Source organism: Acipenser ruthenus, chromosome 20 (genome assembly GCF_902713425.1).
Source record: "Acipenser ruthenus chromosome 20, fAciRut3.2 maternal haplotype, whole genome shotgun sequence".
Classification (NCBI taxonomy): domain Eukaryota; kingdom Metazoa; phylum Chordata; class Actinopteri; order Acipenseriformes; family Acipenseridae; genus Acipenser; species Acipenser ruthenus.
In genome coordinates, this window is record NC_081208.1 from 9,581,903 (window position 1) to 9,604,993 (window position 23,091).

The 23,091-nt window shown below is 41.4% G+C and overlaps 1 protein-coding gene across 5 annotated transcripts in view; it reads left to right on the forward strand.

The window, feature by feature from the left end:
- LOC117425524 (adipolin) overlaps positions 1-23,091 on the forward strand; it is a 62,558-nt gene that overhangs the window by 27,274 nt on the left and 12,193 nt on the right. For 2 of the 5 annotated variants that reach the window (XM_034042491.3, XM_034042493.3), the window contains exons 2-6: positions 78-197; positions 5,547-5,658; positions 6,332-6,516; positions 9,175-9,283; positions 11,212-11,302. In XM_034042491.3, coding sequence (XP_033898382.1) covers positions 78-197; positions 5,547-5,658; positions 6,332-6,516; positions 9,175-9,283; positions 11,212-11,302 — 617 coding nt within the window. The remainder of the gene's footprint in view (positions 1-77; positions 198-5,546; positions 5,659-6,331; positions 6,517-9,174; positions 9,284-11,211; positions 11,303-23,091) is intronic. The other 3 variants (XM_034042494.3, XM_058993457.1, XM_034042492.3) reach the window with 2 other exon arrangements.

Consider the following 23,091-nt stretch of genomic DNA (forward strand, 5'->3'; position numbering starts at 1 on the left):
TTTCTTTCTGTCAGGACAACATTTGAAATGAGATGCCAATCTCACATTTAAATTAATAGATATTTTTATCTGTGTAGCTTCCAGAACCCCGAGATCACCGCCCAGTGGACCCTCGTGGCTCCTGGTTTGATTTTGTAAAGAGACCCGAGGAAAAAAAAGAAAAAAAGAAATGCAACGGAAAGGGGAGGAAGCCATTAGTAAGTTAATTCTGTTCTTTTTTGTTTTGTTCCCTTGAAAACATGACTAGACAAGATCAGGACAGGGTTGAGGGGCTTGACAAGCTCAGGACAGGGTTGAGGGGCTTGACAAGCTCAGGACAGGGTTGGGCTTGACAAGATCAGGACAGGGTTGAGGGGCTTGACAAGCTCAGTACAGGGTTGAGGGGCTTGGTGGTGCCGTGGTGAGGGGAGGGGGCACTTGATTAATGTCTTTAACATCTTAACAGGAGTTGCCATATAGTTAACCTGAACCAATCCTTTAAGTGCAGTGCAGAAACCAGGACCAGAAGACACAGTTGGAAATGAAGTGAAGACACTTAGAAAGAAGGAGACTCTTCTTCACACAGAGTGGTGAAGGCATGGAATGGGTCACCTAGTCATGTTGTTGAAGGAAACTCTTCTTCACAAAGTGGTGAAGGCATGGAATGGGTTACCTAGTCTTGTTGAGGCAGAATCACTTGGATCCTTTAGGACCCAACTTGACAAAGTGTCTTATGTTCTTATATGGAGACTGTCTGTCCTGTATGTCGCACTTACATTTTTATATATACCTAGAAACGGCTCATCCAATTGTAATGAAACACTTGAACCTCGAGGTCACCGTCCAATTGCACATGCTTAAGCAGAGTCTATTCTTAGTATAAGAATATGCAGGTAATACAAGCTGTTAGTCTGTATGTCACACTGTATGTCACACTTATCTCGAGAACTGCTTTTTATAGTACATATACAGTAGCTAACAAAACAATTTCAGTACATCTTATTAGATATGTATGGCATCACTTTGTGGATCTCACATTTTCCTAATGAGAGACACACATTCTGATAAATGTGTATTTGATTTGTAAATCTTTTTTCATAGTATTTTTAAACAATAAAATGGATGCATGTATTTTGCTGTCTTTTTAATGCTGTACTTCTCGTTGAAGGAATGCATCCGACACATGTGAGGTGCTTCTGGGAGTTTGAGTCCTTGTAGGAAAAACAGTTATCAACATTTTGTTATTTTAAACTCTTCCTAAATATATACAGACGTGCTCAAATTTGTTGGTACCCCTCCACAAAAAACGAAGAATGCACAATTTTCTCTGAAATAACTTGAAACTGACAAAAGTAATTGGCATCCACCATTGTTTATTCCATATTTAATAGAAATCAGACTTTGCTTTTGATTTTTTATTCAACATAATATTGTAAATAATAAAACAAATGAAAATGGCATGGACAAAAATGATGGGACCACTAACCTAATATTTTGTTGTACAACCTTTAGAGGCAATCACTGCAATCAAACGTTTTCTGTAGCTCTCAATGAGACTTCTGCACCTGTTAACAGGTAGTTTGGCCCACTCTTCCTGAGCAAACTGCTCCAGCTGTCTCAGGTTTGATGGGTGCCTTCTCCAGACTGCAAGTTTCAGCTCTTTCCATAGATGTTCGATAGGATTCAGATCAGGACTCATAGAAGGCCACTTCAGAATAGTCCAATGTTTTGTTCTTATCCATTCTTGGGTGCTTTTAGCTGTGTGTTTTGGGTCATTATCCTGTTGGAGGACCCATGACCTGCAACTGAGACAGAGCTTTCTGACACTGGGCAGTACGTTTCGCTCCAGAATGCCTTGATAGTCTTGAGATTTCATTGTGCCCTGCACAGATTCAAGGCACCCTGTGCCAGGCGCAGCAAAGCAGCCCCAAAACATAACCGAGCCTCCTCCATGTTTCACTGTAGGTATGGTGTTCTTTTCTTTGAAAGCTTCATTTTTTCGTCTGTGAACACAGAGCTGATGTGACTTGCCAAAAAGCTCCAGTTTTCACTCATCTGTCCAAAGGACATTCTCCCAGAAGGATTGTGGCTTGTCAATATGCATTTTAGCAAATTCCAGTCTGGCTTTTTTATGTTTTTCTGTCAAAAGTGGAGTCCTCCTGGGTCTTCTTCCATGGAGCCCACTTTCGCTCAAAATGCGACGGATGGTGCGATCAGAAACTGACGTACCTTCACCTTGGAGTTCAGCTTGTATCTCTTTGGCAGTTATCCTTGGTTCTTTTTCTACCATTCGCACTATCCTTCTGTTCAATCTGGGGTCGATTTTCCTCTTGTGGCCGCGCCCAGGGAGGTTGGCTACAGTTCCATGGACCTTAAACTTCTTAATAATATTTGCAACTGTTGTCACAGGAACATCAAGCTGCTTGGAGATGGTCTTGTAGCCTTTACCTTTACCATGCTTGTCTATTATTTTCTTTCTGATCTCCTCAGACAACTCTCTCCTTTGCTTTCTCTGGTCCATGTTCAGTGTGGTGCACACAATGATACCAAACAGCACAGTGACTACTTTTCTCCATTTAAATAGGCTGAATGACTGATTACAAGATTGGAGACATGTGTGATACTAATTAAAGAAACTAATTAGTTTGAAATATCACTATAATCCAATTATTTATTATCTTTTCTAAGGGGTACCAACAAATGTGTCCAGACCATTTTAGAATATCTTTGTATAATAAGCAATAATTCATCTCTTTTCACAGCTTCTTTGCTTTATTCTATGACATACCAAAGGCATGCAAGTATACATGATAAAATAGCTTTTAATTTCATCACTTTTCAGGAGGAATGAAGCATTATTTCAATGAGCTGTAAGGGTACCAACAAATTTGAGCACGTCTGTATATTTCTCAAAAAATAAAAAAAGGAAACATTACAAATTGCTACATTTATTGCTTTAAAAGAACTCAAGCTCCCCGAAGCCAGATGCATTGGCTCGTATTTGAGTACAAGTCACTGCTTGTCCATTGACTGATGTGTTTCAATGTTAAATCCTTCATGTGACTTTAGGAAGTTCACCAGAAGTACAGCATTGAGGTATCTGCAAGGAGCCTTCAATAAATATTATTTTTCAACAGCTTCAAATAAATGACCATTTAATAAATCAAATCCACTGTACGGCACACTAACATTTGTATCTATTTCTGGAGAATCATTTATCCCATTGTCATGCAAAATGGTATTAACGCTATTTAGCATTCGTAACTGAGAGGATCAGATTCCAGGGATATATGGAGGTCTGTCCGTTCATCCCTCCGTAACACTGATATTTTTGCATCTATCTGAGGAATCGCTTATTAAATTGCTCATTCTTTTTCTGTTCTGAACACTGTTGCTATATTTCATGGTCATGATCCTTTTCATCGTAATGCCAGCTCTCCTGGTGGATTCCCAGCCGTGGTGTGGGATACATGTAAAGGACATGCCTGTTTGGATGTGTCTCTGCAAACCCACAGCTACGCGCATGTTTAGTAAAGTTAACCTCAATTAGGCCAATATTAACAAATGGAATTTCTATCACTTTGGATACGAGAGAGCTTATTTAGGTGATAATGGGCTTACATACACATTATAGCATCCAAATAGTTATATTTTTTAAACATGGTATCTAGTACTGTTTCTGGTTAAGGAAAGTTTCTGACTTATTCTCAGCATATCTGTTACGCTTCCTGGGTCATTTCACCTCAGCAGTGCCTTCCGGGTCAAAGCATGTTACTGGCTGAAAAGCATGTCCGTCAATAGGGGAAGCAGCTGGCTGGTTAATGTCTGGAAAGATACAATTGGAAGGGTGGGGCAATTTCACCATATACAATCAACTCTAATTATTACACATTTCAAGGCAGCAGCAAAACAAAATGGTCTTATTATCAGGAGTCTAAGCCAAATCCATCCTGTCAGTTTGTATTGAAGTTACAGTAACACTGAAATCAAATTGCAATTACAGTACAGTGAAAAGTATTATACATTTAAAAGTACTGTCAATTGTATTGAAAATATGGTTGTGAGTGAACTTTTAAAAAACATATATTGTAACTTTATATTTGCATGTCCCCTTTTGATCACTGGCATTTTTAAACCACAAAGGCAAGGCACCCTCCACATCAGAACGGTTGAGAAAGTGTTCGTGGGAATGTTGGAATCTGCAGCAACATCTTTCTTTCTCTTGTAGAGTGGTACATTAATATCTACCGCTTTCAACACCTCCACTTTTGTTTGCAATTTTTTAGCGCTGGTCACTCATTTCTATGCTTTATGGCAATGGCGTGTGCACAATGGCAACTCGGAGCGTGTCATTGGATCAGTAGTCCCAAAATTAGCACTAAATACAGAACAGAGATGCTGATCTGGATCCAAGCGAATACATTTCCCAATACCCTTTGCACTCAGCTGTTAGAACCAGGACAGTTATTTTTATTTATTTTTGTTTTCCCTGGTGGGCTCCAAAAGGAACTTCATCAGTAATTTACAATAAAAGACTGCTAAATGTGGCCATGTAGAAAAATGTGTATTATCAGGAAATCTGAGTTTGTCTTAATGAGAATTGACTGTATCATGTTTCAAATAGAAAAACATGTTTACTATAGCATGTGTGACTTTCAAAAGTGAATATTTGATGCCTAATATAATGAATGAAGCGAACAACAGCTTGTGGAATTATTTTACAATCACTTTAAGGCAGGACTTCTCAAACTCTGTCCTGGGGACCCCCTGTGTCTGCTGGTTTTCATTCCAACTGAGCTCTCAGTTACTTAACTAGACCCTTAATTGAACTCATAATTTGCTTAATTAGACCTTTTTACTTGTTTTCAGCTCTTGAACAGTTGCATATTTCAAGTTAGCTGTAACATTTGATAAGTAACTTGAACTGCAACTCTTTAAGAGCTGTAAACAAGTAAAAATGTCAAATTAAGCAAATTATTAGTTCAATTAAGGGTATAGTTAAGTAATTGAGAGCTCGGTTGGAATGAAAACCAGCAGACACAGGGGTTGAAAAGCCCTGCTTTAAGGCTTTGGGTGTGGGGGGGTGGGTTACAGGCTGCTCCCAGACCTGTGGATACATTTACTGTTGCAATCGCACAAATAAGCTGCTGAAGCCCCGGATGTTTTCTCTTAGTTTACAAGTGCAGTAATGTAGTCCTCAATAGTCATTGAAAGACTGACTGGATTTATAGATGATTTGCCTGCATACAGAGTATCACGTATTCTTCTCCTCTGTTATTTCTCAAAGGTGGGAGACAGTAGCACTGGTTATGATGAGGCACAGGGCTGGCAGGGCTTCCTGTCTCAGCTGTACCAGAACGCCAATCTCTGCTTTGGCAGCTTTAATCAAGACATGCCAGTGGTGCTGAATTGTATGGTGCTTGTGATGGCACTGTAGTCACCTGGGGGCTAGGTTGAAAGCTAGATTTGAATCATGATATCTGTCTCTATATTTTTATGGTTGTACTCTATTGAAAATTCTCAGTCACACACAACTTTATACACATTTTTTCTTGCTGCTTTCATAGCCTGGACCTGCTGGCCCCCCAGGTCCCCCAGGGCCACAGGGCCCACCCGGGCCCCCAGGAGCCGAGGTGACTCAGGAGGTCTTACTGAAGGAGTTCAGAGAGATGATAAGAGGTAGATCATGCTCGACATCTTTGTCATACTGCTGCTATGTGAATACATGGTAAAACCTGAAGAAACTGCCATCCATCCATGTGCTTTCTCATTTAGCTTTTAGACTAAAACCTTCAATGCACTGGAAGTTCTTTAGTAGATCCCACTGGGCCAGTGCAGTCTCCAAGCTCATTAAGATGTTTTTATTGGAGGCAATGGAAGCACTTAACACAACCAAAAATGTATTTCTCCACAGGGGAAAAACTAACCAAGTTTTACTGGTAGACGTTGTCTGGCATGAAGTTGCTTGGGGTAAATCCACACATGCTGTGACTTAGTGCTGAACTGGCAGGCATAGAAAAATCACAGAATGAGGGTGCAATCAAACAAATGTCTAGAGGTGGCACTTTTGAAACCTCAAATGGTTTATTAACTGGTGAATAAATAAACTGAACCCTCAAACATGCTGCTTTCAAGTTGTATTGTGAATTGCTTCATCAGTACTTCCTATTTATCAGCGACTTTATTCAAGCCCTCATGTACCCTTATAAAAGTTAACCACAGTAAAAGCCAAGCAAAGTGTAATAAAGCACAGTCAACGCATGGTAAAGCATAGGCAAGTATTGTAAAGCCCAGAGAGATATGGTAAATATTTTTCTCACCCTAATGCTGATTGTTTCCTCTTCCCCTTCAGAGGCTACAGAGAGACGGGAGGCAGTGAACACCCAGACAAGCCCCAGCGCCGCACCCCCTCCTCCTGTCATTGCACTGGACAGCATTGCATCCTACAGGAGGCTGGAAGAGGCCTTCCACTGCAAACTGAAAGGACCGCTTATCGTAGACAAGAAGACCCTGGCGGAGCTTCAGATGTTTCAGACAGTAAGTGTTGTAACGGATTCAGTTCAGTGGGGTGCTATTTGGGTAAGTGCTGTAATGGATACTGTTCAGTGGGGGGGGGGGGGGCCTTACTCATGTAGCTGCGTCTCCTTTGTTCAGTGGGGAGGCTATTTGGGTGAGTGTTGTAATAGATTCAGTTCAGTGGGGAGGCTATTTGGGTGAGTGTTGTAATGGATTCAGTTCAGTGGGGAGGCTATTTGTTTGAGTGTTGTAATGGATTCAGTTCAGTGGGGAGGCTATTTGGGTGAGTGTTGTAATGGATTCAGTTCAGTGGGGAGGCTATTTGTTTGAGTGTTGTAATGGATTCAGTTCAGTGGGGAGGCTATTTGTTTGAGTGTTGTAATGGATTCAGTTCAGTGGGGAGGCTATTTGTTTGAGTGTTGTAATGGATTCAGTTCAGTGGGGAGGCTATTTGTTTGAGTGTTGTAATGGATTCAGTTCAGTGGGGAGGCTATTTGTTTGAGTGTTGTAATGGATTCAGTTCAGTGGGGAGGCTATTTGTTTGAGTGTTGTAACAGATTCAGTTCAGTGGGGAGGCTATTTGTTTGAGTGTTGTAATGGATTCAGTTCAGTGGGGAGGCTATTTGTTTGAGTGTTGTAATGGATTCAGTTCAGTGGGGAGGCTATTTGTTTGAGTGTTGTAATGGATTCAGTTCAGTGGGGAGGCTATTTGTTTGAGTGTTGTAATGGATTCAGTTCAGTGGGGAGGCTATTTGTTTGAGTGTTGTAACAGATTCAGTTCAGTGGGGAGGCTATTTGTTTGAGTGTTGTAATGGATTCAGTTCAGTGGGGAGGCTATTTGGGTGAGTGTTGTAATAGATTCAGTTCAGCGGGATGCTATTTGTGGTGAGCTTTAAGTGGTTGTAATCTTACCTGTGCTGCACTTCCATTCACTATATGGGTGCTGTAGTTTTAGCAAATATGTATATTCAATAAAGGAAAATTCTCTGTTTTCTAGGCTTGGCAGCCAGGAAATGTGTTACACTTGTACATCCTAGGTCATTTCACCTGTCTTTGGGGTCAAAGCATCTTGCTGGCTGTAAAGCATGTCAATCAATAGGAGAAGCAGCTCGTTGGTTAATGACAGGAAAGATTGAAGGGGTGGGGACACTTTCACCATCCAGGTCAAATGACCAAACAAGTGTAACCCTAAGAGAAAGCATGGCTTGCAAACAGAGATTGTTTTAAAATAAAAATGCAAGTTTACTATGACCTGTGTTTCTTTCAAGAATGGACATTTGAGACTTTTTGAAAGTACCCAACCTGTTAGAGTTCTGATTTATGAAAGCACACATCCTGTTAGAGTTCTGAAGTTATCGTGTTAGCTACAATTAACATATAGTTGAATCAGTAGATTACTGTCAGAGAAGTGCCAGATAGTCTCAATTCATTTATTCATATTAGGACTTGGAATCGCTCCAGCCATAAGACTCAATCTGGTATTAAATCGTGTGCCTCTCCCTCAAGTACTCAGTCATGAAAGACATGTTCAATAGAAGTCAGTGCTCTCTGGTTCCTAGCTGACAGCAATGCTAGGTTTGTGAATTAGCTTGCTGTGCCACCCTGCCCTTGTGACTGTTCATGGTACTGACGCCTTTTAAAGAACTCATATGCTACACAGAACTTTATTTTCTGTTACTAAATTCTTTCTGCAATTCCAAAGGGTGATCCAGGCGTCCTAATAGCTGTCATTATCTCTTTAACCAAGGCAGAAATGCATCAAAAGCTATCATTTAATTTGGTTGGAAATATTAAGGGTAAAGATTGGGTTTGGAGTTTAAAAGAAACATTTTCCTGCTCAGTGTTCCAAGACACAGTATATGAACAACACACAAAAGCTACTGTGTATTTCACTTGGAAGTGTCATTTTGTGTCAGTCTGTTACTCCAGATGTCAGAACGATGCCAAAAACGACTAAAATGAAAAGAGTGCCTGACCTGGACCCACTCTAACTGATCTCTGAGCCCAGTACAAATTGAACCATAGTACTGTTATGCACATTCAGTTCCTATAATCTTATCAAAATAACGCAGCGCACCCTTTTACAAACTGTAAAAGCATGGCAGCGCACTGTACACAGGATGTGTGTTATATACAAAGGCCCACAGTATACTTCAGTGCAGTTTACATGTGTATTATAAGATGTAATCTATATGAATACTATATATATATATATATATATATATATATATATTGGAAAACAACAACTGTTTACCTGCAAGTCTTTATGAAGTGTTGCATTTCAACACAGGCATTTTAAAGCTTGTTGTCCACTGTGACTTGCCTAGTCTCTACCTCTTTACTAGTTTCTCCCTATGGTCCAGCAGTGTCTTGTCTGTTGTAATCTGCACCCTCGGCCCTCACTTCCATGTTAATGTGCTCACCTAGTGTGTTGGATCTCTTCTTGTTTAGATGTAGTTCCTCCCTCTTTATTTCGCTGTCTGATGTGCACAAAAATATATATATATTGAAAACAGTGAATTATTGAAGACACACAGGATTTTTCCAATGTACTGTCAACATGGTCTAACAGTAAATGAGTGCATTATTGAATGGTGAAGTGCAGAGGGAGCTCGGTACACTTGCTGGCCTCAATGATTTCCCATACATTGGATCAGACAGCACTTTGTTTCTTTGTAGCCCCCAGCGAAGGGTGCATTCCTTCGAGGGACCGGGATGAATCTATTGACAGGCCGCTTCACAGCACCAGTACCAGGGATCTATCAGTTCTCTGCCAATGTTCATATCGGTAAGTATCTCACTCCTTAAACTGGAACATTATGGGCTACATTTTCAAAGATATTTACTCCAAATTGTCATTAGCACACTTGTTTTTACTGAAAGGAAAAAAAACACCAATTACAATTTCAAAATGAATCAGAAACACCTTCTGATTGCTTAACCCTTTATGCTAACATTGTGCAAATGAAGATTTGAAGTAAAAAGCTTCATTTCACTGTAGAATTGGGTACGTGGTCTTTTAGGGTCTTTTACTATAGTAAATTATGCAACAGCCAGACACTGCTCTCCCATTGTTTTCTATGGAGGCCAATCGTTCTGTTATTTCTCAGTAACTGAACAGATGACACTAATTAATGACACCTGTTCTAAAACCCCTGCTTACTGATGAAGCATTTCACAGGGACGCCCGAGTCTGCTTTAAAGACTGATTATTTCAGACAAACAGAGGTACATAAATAATTGTAATAATGGCATGTTTCTTACTAATAATGAAACTCCTTCATTCAAATAATGATTTATTGACCTGGGGAGTTGCTTTATTACCTTGTAACATGCCACGATCCCTTAAATACAAATCACCTAAAGTAATGCAGTGCATAAACTGGGGTGTTAATGTTATGATGTTGGGCTGATTTCAAGGCCTTTCTTTCCAAACAGCAAATTATATCTTTTTTTTTTCCAGAGAAGAACAAAAAGTTAAAAGACTAGACATAAACACAGTAGAAATGTAACTTAAAACACTTTAAGTAAGTTAGGTTGTTTTTTTTTCACTTTGAAAAAAATTACTCTTTGGCGGGAAAGGCGTTGAGCCCCGTTGACTTGGAATGATGTAATTATGGAATCAATATGGATTCTTGGTATGTCAATATACTTTATATTACACCACCTCTGGAGGTGTGATATACATGTGAAATACATGTGGCAACCTTGACTGGGTATGCTATAATGTGTAGGCTATGCTCAGGGTATGCTATAGTGAGTAGGCTATGCTCTGGGTATGCTATAGTGAGTAGGCTATGCTCTGGGTATGCTATAGTGAGTAGGCTATGTTCTGGGTATGCTATAATGAGTAGGCTAGTTTGGATCTGAATCCTACTAGTTAGTATAGGATTGGTCCCTTCAGTGGAAGAGCAATGTAAAGAGAGACATTGCCAGCAGTGTTGCCCCCTGAGACCCTGCATGTGAAATTCTGTTAAGCCTCTTCGCCGCCACTTCTCTATGGGAACAGACTTGCGTATAATATATCCCAAGTGCCCCAAACCATGCGAGAGCCAAACACGCCGAATCACTACTGGTCACATTCTGTGTGCTTCTACTAACCTAAACCTTCTTTAAAAGGGTTTTATTCTGGAGGCCTGGAAGCTTGGAATCTCAGGCTTCTAACTTCCGTTGTGTGTTTCTAAGTGTTCGGTGGCTCCCTCTAATCAAGCACAGTGTAGGCCTATTTCCTGCAAATGAAGCAGACCATGGAAATCCTTGGTAATGCCTTGTATAACCATGGGGAAACTGAAATCATTGGGTAATTAACCTACATTCTCCTGGACTGCAGTGCTTTTCTCCTTTCTTTAATACAAGTATATGATGGTAACCCATGTTCAACCAAGCACTAACAAAAGTATAACTGTCATTTATTTATTAATGATTAGCTTTTATTATGAAGCAGGTGACAGATGTGTCACTGAAAACAGATTCTATATATGTATTTTTATAAATGATATATTAATAAATGAGGGTGACTGTCACTTGTCCAGTCGACTAGTCGATTATTCGGTGCTACTCTTATAATATAAACATGAAAAAAAACGGGAAACTGCAAATTTACCATACAAATGTACTGTGGTAAACTGTAAAGAGGTGCTTGCTGTTATACCTTGCTCCAAACATCACTGTTGCTAAAGAGTGTAATTGGTATATATCTGTTGTTGTTTCCAACAGACCACAGTGAGTTAAAAAGCAAAGGCCAGCTGCGAGCGAGAGACAATGTGAGAGTGCTGATCTGCATTGAGTCCCTGTGCCACAGGTACACGTAAGTGCTGCTTTTCTAATAAAACTGTCCTGCTATTCCTATCAGTGGTCTATGTGATGGGTGTGTTAGTTGTTTTTCATTTTGAATGGCCTCCCTCATAACTATTGTATAATGGCAGTAAAGCACTGAAGGGTGTGTGTCGCTGGGGGTACTGTCTTGTCTTGGGCTGGATGAAGACACTCTGCTACTCCTCGTGTCTCACAACGATACGTGTTGTGATATTAACGCATCATTGCACCACTATTATCTGCTGTTTCTAGACATGATGTCATCAGTAATCACAATTACCACAAAGGAACAAATAATAATGCATGATTTCGAATCCCTGAGACTCTCCATTACAAGACAAACTTCATAAAGAATGTGCAGAGCATGATCAAAGCATCTTAGCTTTCAATCACCTGATCTTCAGAGTGTCACATGAGCCAGACATGACTTCAAATGATGACTTAAACGGATGGGTGATTGCTGGTATAACAATCGGGCATTGTTGTGGTTTCATTGTTTTTTGGATGGCATAGTGGATGAACAAGTTGCTTACCCAAATGATTTGCAGAGTTGTCAGTTTTCAGGCTATAACTGGAATGTGGTAGTCTAGCCTTTCTGCCAAATCAACACTTAACATTTTTTTTTTTACATTTGAAAAATTTAAAGAGAAACATGGAAGTCAACTAAAGTAATATTCTTGTATAGATCCAGTTGTTATAATGTTCTGTTTGTCACATCCTGGTGTCTTTTTTTAAAAGTTCCGCTGTTGCCTCAAAGTAGTTCTTGGAATTCGGTCTAACCTATAAGTACCGCTGGCACACCAGAGTTTAACCATTAACATGTCTTGGTCCTAGTGTAGCTATATGTACTCTAAAGCTTAATAGTATCAAAACGTTCTCTTCATGCACCATAATCACAAGAAAAAAAAGTATGAATGTGTCTTTTAGTCTAGGTTGACTAATATTTATTAGCTGTGAAGCGTGTTGTCTGTTTTACCTTGTATGGATCCATTTCCTGTGTAAAACACTAACCAGGTTTTTAAAAGGAAGTACCATTAACCTTGAGATGTGTTCCTGTGACCGGTAATCTTGCATCTTCACCTCTGACCCATGGGTTGCCATATTGTTTAGTGCCAGCAACATGCACGTGGACGAGCAAGTAGAGTTCTGAATACACTACAGTAAATACACATGAACGAGCAAGTAGAGTTTTAAATACACTACAGCTAAATACACGTGGACGAGCAAGTAGAGTTCTGAATACACTACAGTAAATACACGTGAACGAGCAAGTAGAGTTTTAAATACACTACAGCTAAATACACGTGGACAAGCCAGTAGAGTTCTAAATATAATCTGCTTATCCACTGAAGATCTCCAAGGAATGTTGGCTTTATGCATCTGAGTATTTAAGCTGGAGAGAGGTCTCTCTGTATTATTACAGGGTCATGGCAGGAGGTGTGATCTTGCAGACAACTCTGATTTAGAAAAGGAAAAAATAGACAAAAGGAGACAGAAAAACAAGCCAATTATCCTTAAGAGCGTCAGAGTTTAGGCTGAGGGGCACACGTTCCAGTTGGTAATTCCTTGATGTTTAAAAATGTAATGGAATTATTGAAACAGCGTGCAAATCATTTGATCAAATCATTTATTATTTCGTTTTCACACTGGCTCCAAATACATAGGGCAAAATATTAAAACATTTTATTTCAACATGTATGTTATTGGGTCTATGACACCAGTTCACATTCCATTGCAAATGAATGATTATTACACGTGTAAAGTTTATACAAAAGAATCTATAAATATCAACTTTGAGAATATGGAGATTATCCAGCTGCTAATAAATTGAGACATTAAAACTTGTATTCTGTGTTGCTGACAATTTCCTTCCAAACCATTATCAAAACACAGTTATCACTTCAACTGAATTCAAATAAACCGACTAGTAGTAGAGCTATGAATAGGATGATAAAACATTGTATTACTGCTGCTTTTATTAGGCAGCATTATAATACAATACTAATGCAATGATGCTAGTGCTCAGCCTGTGTGTTTAACTTTTCGGCTGCAGTGCCTTTTCTACTGTTTCTTGACAAAGCTAGTTGTGTTTTTACCGGTTATATGAAAGCCATGAGGAATAGTCTCCCGATGTAAAATGAGCGAGAGAGACTGGGCTGCAATGCAGTTTCTCATCTTTCACAGACCTTGTTTCATTGTATTCTTATAAGTAGGTCTATAAATCAGTCCTGGGGAAAACTCCACCAGACATAATAGAAGGTTAAAGTGTGTCAGTGTTAAGATCTGCCACTGTTTCCTACATCACTAAAGAGGTTGCAGCCAACAAAGTACATCAATCCTACCTACAAAACTACAAATTAATATTTCGCCAAAGTATATTACAAAACAAAACTATGTAGGTCTCAAATGTGCAGTTTCATTAGATATTGCAAACATGTATTTTTTTATTTTAAAACATGACCTTTGCATTCTTTTGCCAACATTTGGAAACTGTTCAGCGGGACGCTTGTCTCCAGGGGGGGTCATACGCATCTGTGGCAATGTGCCCCGTTCCTGTGTGCATTTGTATGTTGCGTGCGTGTGTTAATGTTGGTGTATAGATTGGTACACGGGATATAAACGGGTCTGTGTTTCACGTGTATTTAAAAAGTGTATATTTGTATTTAGGCACGGGATTGCACATCACGCACGTGCATTTAAAATATAATATGTGAACACGGGGTTTCACGTAATGAATTCACGTGCTGGGATTCAAGTGAGTAATTAATTAGTAATTGAATCCCAGCACAACAGTATAAATAGATGCACGTTTAGTCACTCGTGGGTTGGTGTTCGGTGAGTGGAGAACGAGTGTGGAGAAGGAGAGTTAAAATAAGAACGGAAGAACGTAAATATAAAGTAAATAGTGTTTTCACTCACCGTGTTTGTTCGTCCCTGTTTGTTAGTGTCTGTCCGTTTTGTCTACCTGTTTATTTTGGCGTGAAGTGCCGTGTCCCGTGTTTTGTGCTGTTTTCAACCCTTTTATTTGTTAATAAACGCTGAGTGCAGCCATTGCACTCAGCTCATCATCAACCACTGTCTTTGTTTTGAATTCCTGTCTGGTCTGACGCCACCCACTCTGGCCGTCTTTGTGACACGTGGTGTCCTGCGTGGGATCGACAGCGCCTCCAGGACTCAGGCCAGAGCAGGAACCGCAGTTTTGGATTAAAAAAAAAAAATAAAAAAAAATAAAAAAAAATGGCAGAAGACGCCATCAAAGTGCGGGACTGGATGCTGGAAAATGCTGGGCTGGAGGCCCAGTCTATACCAGTAGTCGTCCAGTTCCTGCAGTTTATGGACAGAGAGCGATGGGAGGCATATGCGAGGGAACAGACCGTAAGCACCTGGGAGGAAGGTGTGGGGTTGGTCCTCAGCTACCTGGAGGCAGTTATAAGTGGAACAGCAGCCCAGGTAGCAGGTCCACCAGCAGAGGAAGAATGCCTGCTGTCCCCGTCTCCACCAGCAGAGGAAGAATGCCTGCTGGTTTTGCCTCCACAGCCCAAGCGGGAGGAGCCTGAGCGTCCACAGCCCAAGCGGGAGGAGCCCGAACGTCCTACGCCTGAGTGGGAGGAGCCCGAACGTCCTACGCCTGAGTGGGAGGAGCCCGAACGTCCTACGCCTGAGTGGGGGGAGCCCGAACGTCCACAGCCCAAAAGGGAGGAGTCGGTGCGTCCACAGCCCAACAGGGAGGAGTCGGTGCGTCCACAGCCCAACAGGGAGGAGTCGGTGCGTCCACAGCCCAACAGGGAGGAGTCGGGGCGTCCACAGCCCAAAAGGGAGGAGTCGGTGCGTCCACAGCCCGAAGAGAAGGAAGTCGGGGCTTCCACAGCCCTAGGACCCAAGCTGCCAGCAGAGGGTGAATACCTGCTGGTCCCACCTCCACCAGCAGAGGGTGAATGCCTGCTGGTTCCACCTCCACCGCAGTGGGAGGACTGCTTGCCCCTCCCACCTCCACCAGCAGAGGGTGAATACCTGCTGGTTCCACCTTCACCGCAGTGGGAGGACTGCTGGCCCCTCCCACCTCCACCAGCAGAGGGTGAATACCTGCTGGTTCCACCACCGCCAGGAGCAGAGGAGCTGGAGCTGCCTCTGCCTCCACCACCGCCAGGAGCAGAGGAGCTGGAGCTGCCTCTGCCTCCACCACCGCCAGGAGCAGAGGAGCTGGAGCTGCCTCTGCCTCCACCACCGCCAGGAGCAGAGGAGCTGGAGCTGCCTCTGCCTCCACCACCGCCAGGAGCAGAGGAGCTGGAGCTACCTCTGCCTCCACCACCGCCAGGAGCAGAGGAGCTGGAGCTGCCTCTGCCTCCGCCACCGCCCGGAGCAGAGGAGCAGGAGCTGCCTCTGCTGCCCGTACCTCCGCAGGGAGTACAGTGGCCGGAGCCCCAGAAAGGGGAGCTGCCGGCCACAAAGAAGGGGGAGGAGGTCTGGAGACCACCAACCCCAGCAGCAGTTTCGCTGCCGGAGAATGTGGGGGAGGTCAGGAGACCTGCTCCCACTGCAGCAGTTTCGCTGCCGGAGATCGTGGGGGAGGTCTGGATACCTGCTCCCACTGCAGCAGTTTCGCTGCCGGAGATCGTGGGGGAGGTCTGGAGACCTGCTCCCACTGCAGCTTCTTCGCTGCCGGCAGTACTGTGGTCGGAGCCCCACCAAAGGGAGCTACCGGCTACAAAGAAGGGGGACGAGGTCTGGAGACCACTTTCCCCAGCAGCAGTTTCGCTGCAGGAGTTCTTGTGGCCGGAGCCCCACAGGAGGGAGCTGCCGGCTACGAAGAAGGGGGAGGTCGGGGGACCACCTGCCCCCGCAGCTTTTTCGCTGCAGGACGGGACCAACAGGCTGTCAGCCGTGCCACTACCGGCAGGGGTGCTGACAGCATGGCCAGCCATGGGCCCACTGAAGCCTCCCTTCCCAGCCCGAGACTTTGTCCTGGACTGCTGGATTTTTAAGGGGGGAGGTGGCCGTTGAGGCCATGTGTGCTGCGCACAAGGGGGGGTATATGTGGCAATGTGCCCCGTCCCTGTGTGCATTTGTATGTTGCGTGCGTGTGTTAATGTTGGTGTATAGATTGGTACACGGGATATAAACGGGTCTGTGTTTCACGTGTATTTAAAAAGTGTATATTTGTATTTAGGCACGGGATTGCACATCACGCACGTGCATTTAAAATATAATATGTGAACACAGGGTTTCACGTAATGAATTCACGTGCTGGGATTCAAGTGAGTAATTAATTAGTAATTGAATCCCAGCACAACAGTATAAATAGATGCACGTTTAGTCACTCGTGGGTTGGTGTTCGGTGAGTGGAGAACGAGTGTGGAGAAGGAGAGTTAAAATAAGAACGGAAGAACGTAAATATAAAGTAAATAGTGTTTTCACTCACCGTGTTTGTTCGTCCCTGTTTGTTAGTGTCTGTCCGTTTTGTCTACCTGTTTATTTTGGCGTGAAGTGCCGTGTCCCGTGTTTTGTGCTGTTTTCAACCCTTTTATTTGTTAATAAACGCTGAGTGCAGCCATTGCACTCAGCTCATCATCAACCACTGTCTTTGTTTTGAATTCCTGTCTGGTCTGACGCCACCCACTCTGGCCGTCTTTGTGACAGCATCATACACATGGGAGGAGTCATACACAAAAAACACTCATTATCATATAATAGACGTATCCCCCCCCAACTCAACTCAACACGACCATCATGACAGTAAAAATAGACATAATGAAGCGTTCTTACCTTTATAAGTTAGTGATCAGCCGGTGTGTCAACTGCATGAAGAGCACAGTGTGTGGTTTTCACTAACTCTACTGTGCAGAGTAAATGCTTTTTTCTATGGATAAATATCGAGACTTTCTTCCTATGCATCGGGACGCGGGACATTTGCTAGGAAATCGGGACTGTCCCGACCATATAGGGACTGTTGGCATATTTGCCTTTGGTACTGCACTAGGTAAAAGACAGTTCTCATTTTGATGGTTCCCTTCCAGGTAACATGTTACACTAACATGCTTCCTAGGTCATGTCACCTCAGCAGTGAAGTCATACGGGCTACAAAGCATGTCAGTCATTAGGGGAAGCAGCTGGTTGGTTACGAGCTAGAAGGGGGAGGGGCAGTTTCACTCTGCAGGTGACAATGACATGACTATCAGAAAGCCTGCAAACAGATAATTCTTTAACCTAGTGTAGTTTCAGATATAATGTTCTAAAATGCAAATACAATGTAAATAAACATCGGAGACCTGAATAGTAAATGGATGTGCATGGTGTGTAAATGTTATGGCATTGTTTATCTAAGTTACAAATTACTTCAATATACCCAAACATATATTTATTAATGATCAGTTAATAATGAAGCATGTATTTATTACAATTTAGGTATTCGACATTTTAATTCAGATAATGTTGTTTGGTCTATGATAACTCGTGAAAAAATCCACACTGAGCACACACCAGATGGATCATGTCATTACATTGTTTTTTGAAGGAGGTTTCTCTAAGCATCTTAGCACAAAGATTGTTGTAAAACCAAAATACCAATATGTGAAAAGCACAGAGACGGATATTCGAGACTCATAGAGCCAGGTTGTATTACAGTGAATTGAAATATGCTGGTAATTTAACATTTCAAAGCATGATTGATTGTTATTGCTCTGTGCCACACACAAAGCTCGGACGAGATTGCAATGTGACTCCTGCACCAATTAACACCCTTTCAGAGTACATTCCCACCTCAGCATGGTGTTCCAGATGCAAGCCTTTCCGTGGGACTGGGGTCTGTGCAATTGTCCTAGACGCCGGCAGACTGACGCCATTGAGATCATTAAAATAAGGCCCTCCCGATTCACACCAAGCACTCACTCGCACTGTTTTTCTGGTTTTCAAACCTTCAACCACATTTTAATGCTCTGGGCGGAAGCATTATTCAGATCCACTGTTGTCTAGATTAAACCTGTAGCTTTCAACACATTCCAAGGTATTTTAATGACATGGTGTGCTCAATTCCTACCAACTTGGAATTGTTTGCCAAGCAGAAGCCTTAGTTTACCTGGGAAGGAAATCTCAAATTATTAAAAGAAACTTTTAAAACAAAAATGATAACCCGCTGCTATAGTGAGGGTTTATTAATGCATGCATTTATTAAAAACACATTCTGAACTTGCAAGCTCCATCCTAGTTTGACCATGTCAAAAAAAAAACACAAGATCTTTTGCTGGTGAAAGCAATGTATTTCTTTAATTATACAGCATATCTCTTATCGTATGTGTGACATACGTAAGTACGATCGCATCGAAAGGTGGGGGGCAATAACCCCCACCTTTCAATGCGATCGTACTTACGTATGTCACACATTATTGCAGAATCGCTTATCCAATTGTCATGAAACTTGGTTCTAACATTATTTAGCATAAATTACTGAGATTATCAGATTCTGGAGATATAGGGTGCAGTCTGTCTTTATACCCGTCCACATATCTGGAGCATTTAGTGGTAATGCATTTTTGTGTTACCTGAGAATTTTACTACAATTGCATTTACTGCAATTTTATTTGTATTTATTTATATTTTTTAATTAGATAAATTCTCAGGAACGGCCTAGAAAGATTGCTAGAACAGGGCAGCTGATCATTCATAAATTTCAGGAGCACACAAGAAGGAATTTGTCTTTACACATGCCTCAGTTTCTGTTGAGCGCCTGCGGACTTGCCTGTAAGCTGTCCTCCGACGCTGCAGCTCTGAGGTGGCTGCATATTGGGCCTGCAGTGTGTAAAGAAGCAAGCGGCTAACGGCACACGCTTCGGAGGACAGTGTGTGTTTGTCTTCGCCCCTCTCGAGTCAGCGCAGGGGTGGTAGTGGTGAGCTTAAAAAAAATAATTGGACATTCCAAATTGGGAGGAAATACCAAAAAAAAAAATTGGTTAAATAAAAAAAAGAGGTTTGTGAAATTGTGAGTAAATCCCTCTTTAATATGCTTGATCTGAAAGTAAAGCTGTGAGCTGACAGAGTCATTAGACAATGTCAGGTATATATGCTCTGGGTATTTACACATAGTCATGTCAAGGTGTTATTAAATATCCTTATGATGCAACACTAAAACAAAACATGAAAAAGTATTAACTTTCACCTCTCATCAAGAAAACCATTGTTTGAGCAGGCTGCTCTGAGCGCCTAAGGGTTATCATCACCCTTCAAACCGAATGCCTCCCTCCGTTTCAAAGAGTTCTTATTCCAGTCAGGCACTTTGGAGAACAGAGACAAGCTGCTGGTAGATACACTTTAACAAAGGGGGTTAGCAATATGCTTGGAAGACTTTTGTTCAGATAATAGTTTTTCTTCTGGTGAAAGTGTTGTTTCATCAGCTTGATAAAAACACTTCACATAAAAATGACTTGCAGCCAATTTGGAGAGCTTGTTTTGTCTCTTGAGGGCTTATCCTAATAGTTTACATAGAAGACATAAGGCTGTAGCTATGACCTAAGCCTACTTAATCAGAAATGCTTGGGTTTACCATCACGTTACAAAGATGAGATCATAGTCCTTTAGGTGTGATAAATGTTCCAATGCAGGGAGCAGTGAGGGTGAGTAGCTTGTGTAAGGCATTACATAGAATTTATAGAGCCTTCTGTTACTTTGATGTTCCTTTTAATAAGAATAGGTGTTCATGATAACATCCACTGTGTGATTTGCTTCCCCACCTATGGATAGGGGTTATATATATATAATCCAGGTCTGGCAAAACAGAAAAAAGTACCCTTTTCAGGACTGGCTGAAACAAAAAAGAAATTGACTGTGGAAAATGCATACCTGTGACAGGATACTCGTGTCACGTGTGTGGGTAACCGCTGATATGAAAGACAGAGAGACATGGGAGTTGGAGTTGAAACGCTGCTCAGGCGCGCAGGATTTATTAACACACAAAAAACAGAAAGTAAACAAACAGGTCATGTGACCAGCGATGGTAGCACACAGAGGACACATACAGTAGACTGTACAAAAGGCAAAATGAAACACAGTATAAAAACTACAAATAAAAGGTGCCACACAGGGCAAGCGCTAGCCTTACTGAACAAGGCGTCCCGCTCCAGGAACCATGCACATGGAGAAGACTATAACATTTCAAGCTACATCAGTCTCCGAGCTGGAATAAACCACTGTTTAAACTAAAACAAAACAATATACACACTCCCCCCGACTTCGTCACGTGAAATAAAATCTTTTTAGCGGTTTGTAAGCACTACACAAAACACAAAAAGACACTTCTGCACATTATCCTCTCTGACACAGACCTTTAAAAAATATTGAAATCCGAGATGGCATTGAATTTATTTGTAGGCCTCCCATTTGTTGTGTGTCTTGTACTGAGAGGAAAAAAAAAACTCCACCCCCTGATGTATCTTTTCAATGGCAATGTACACAATATCAAAAATAAAGATTTTTACTTTTGCATGTTTCAATTAAATTAATTTACTCAACTTAACCTAGTGTGTAGTTCAAAGTTATAAATGGAACTACTTTAGTGGCATAAGAATATTTAATAAAAAAACAAATAATTTTTTGCCGTAAACATAATTTAATGCTTTTTATTTTCAAATCCAGTGTTTGACCTGGATTATAAATGCAATAAGGCGCTTCAGGGTCGTCCGAATACATCGACTATACGGACATCTTGGGGGTTGGACACACAACTTCCCGAGGCATCTGTATATTTGACGTATATGGACACCCTGTCGGGCCTTACATATATTATGGGTAAGTCAGAGCACAGCAACTGCAGACATGGTTCGCTGACTTTTAAAACGCTGTGAATGTAGAAGCCTTTTGGCGACTTTCACGCGATTTGATTGGCTCTTGTAATGCTGGAATTTGCATATCCTGATCACCCATAATTCTATAGCTACTGCTTTCTCCCACCTTAACTCGAAAGCTACTAGTATATATATATGAATGTAAAAAGAAAACTAGTGTACAAAAACATGCAAAACTAAAAAGAAAAAGGTAATGTAGGTACACAAAAATGTGAATAATTGATCAAAAATCTATTATATCAGGATGTTTCAGACTACACGTCCTTCTTCAGCTGGATGGAAAAAGCAGTGCTGTAAACAAACTGTTGTTCTAAACATATATAAATATATGTGTGTCTGTAAAACCAGCCGAATGATTCTTTGAGACCTGGCTTAACTGCATGCCTTTAGAATTAGGTATTAGAAATATTGATTTACCAGTCACCACTATTTTAATGGTCTGGAGAAATCAGTTACTGTACTGTGCTGTAAAGTAAGAACATAAGAATATTTAGGAACGAGAGGAGGCGATTTGGCCCACCCATGCTCGCCTGGTTCATACTGTATAAGCTGATTGATCTCAGAACTTTGTCAAGTCGGGTGTTAAAGGATGCATGTGATTCTGCCTCAACAACATGACTAGGTTGCCCACTGCATCTCCTCACATTCTCTCTGTAAGGAAGTGTCTCCTAATAAATAACCCCTGTATTGTGTAGAGAAGAATGTTGCTTTGTAGCATTAGAGGGTGTAGTATCTTTCGAATGAAGGAAGTGTACATATTTATTAAAAAGACCATTTCAGCTGCTATTTCAATCTAGTGGGTCACTTAGTGCAAGTAGTTATTCTCTAAGTTCTATGACTAGGGCACAGCCTCAATGCAATCTTACAATGAAGCAAGGTCACAGAGCCGTTTTATATCTATCAATGAGGAACGTGAATGCTTTAGGATTTAAAATGGGGTGAGAAGGATCTGGCATTCCTGAAATGTTCCTCAATGTGAACAGGGAAAGCGATACTGTGGAAAACCTGAAATGTTGCACAGCTTCTGTGCCAATGAATAAACTGGAAAATGTGATTATGCCCATTGCATCTGTACTGATAACCTAATGGGGCGGTCTGATTTTTGTGTTCTTTTAATAGTTGGCTTGCTGAGCTTCCAAAGGAGAGCAGTAGCTTAGTGGGATACTATGCAGTGTAATTACTGCCCTCCCTGCCACCCTGGTGGTATTGTGAGGAATTGACAGTGAAAGCCATGGTGTCTTGACCTCAATTAAATCCTTCTGCTTTCCCCAGGGTTAGCAAGTGATTAGTTTCCACTATTTACAGTAAAGAGGGAAAAATGGAATCTCCCATCTTGTTGTCAGAATGGCTATTTTGATTGGATCACCAATAATACTTCCACCAATCAGAGGGTTGCATACAGTACTCGTAGCGATCCCGCCCTCTATCAGACTGGTATACAGAACAGATTAAAGAAGTGCTGGACAAGGGAAAATGTGTCAGATATCAAAGTGGATATGAGAATGGCAGTGATGAATTAAATTTGCTTGAAAACATTAAAAGTAGACCGGACATTTCCATCAATGGATTTAAAAAATCTGGAACTGATGATGCAATCAGAAACCCAGAGGCAGTGTAAACTGCTGCTACTGTAGTAGGACTGTTCTCTTTTATGTTGAGCATTTTTGTGTTTTTTTTTGTTTTGTTTTGTTTTTTACAAGGGTTTAATTAACAGTCAAAATTGTTTATGTCAGACTTGTTGAAAGTCTGTAACAAAACGGTTGATTGTTATTGTTGCTCCGACTATTAATGCAGGCATAGTGCAAGTATTGCAAAGTCCAGAAACAAAACAAAACGTTAAAACATTTTGCACCGTATAAAACTGAGCTGATTTTGCCCGTGCTTGCTAATCTATTAACCAGTTTGAAATGATTTCGAAGCAAATAAAAGCATTTCCGTTTCAGCTTTATTG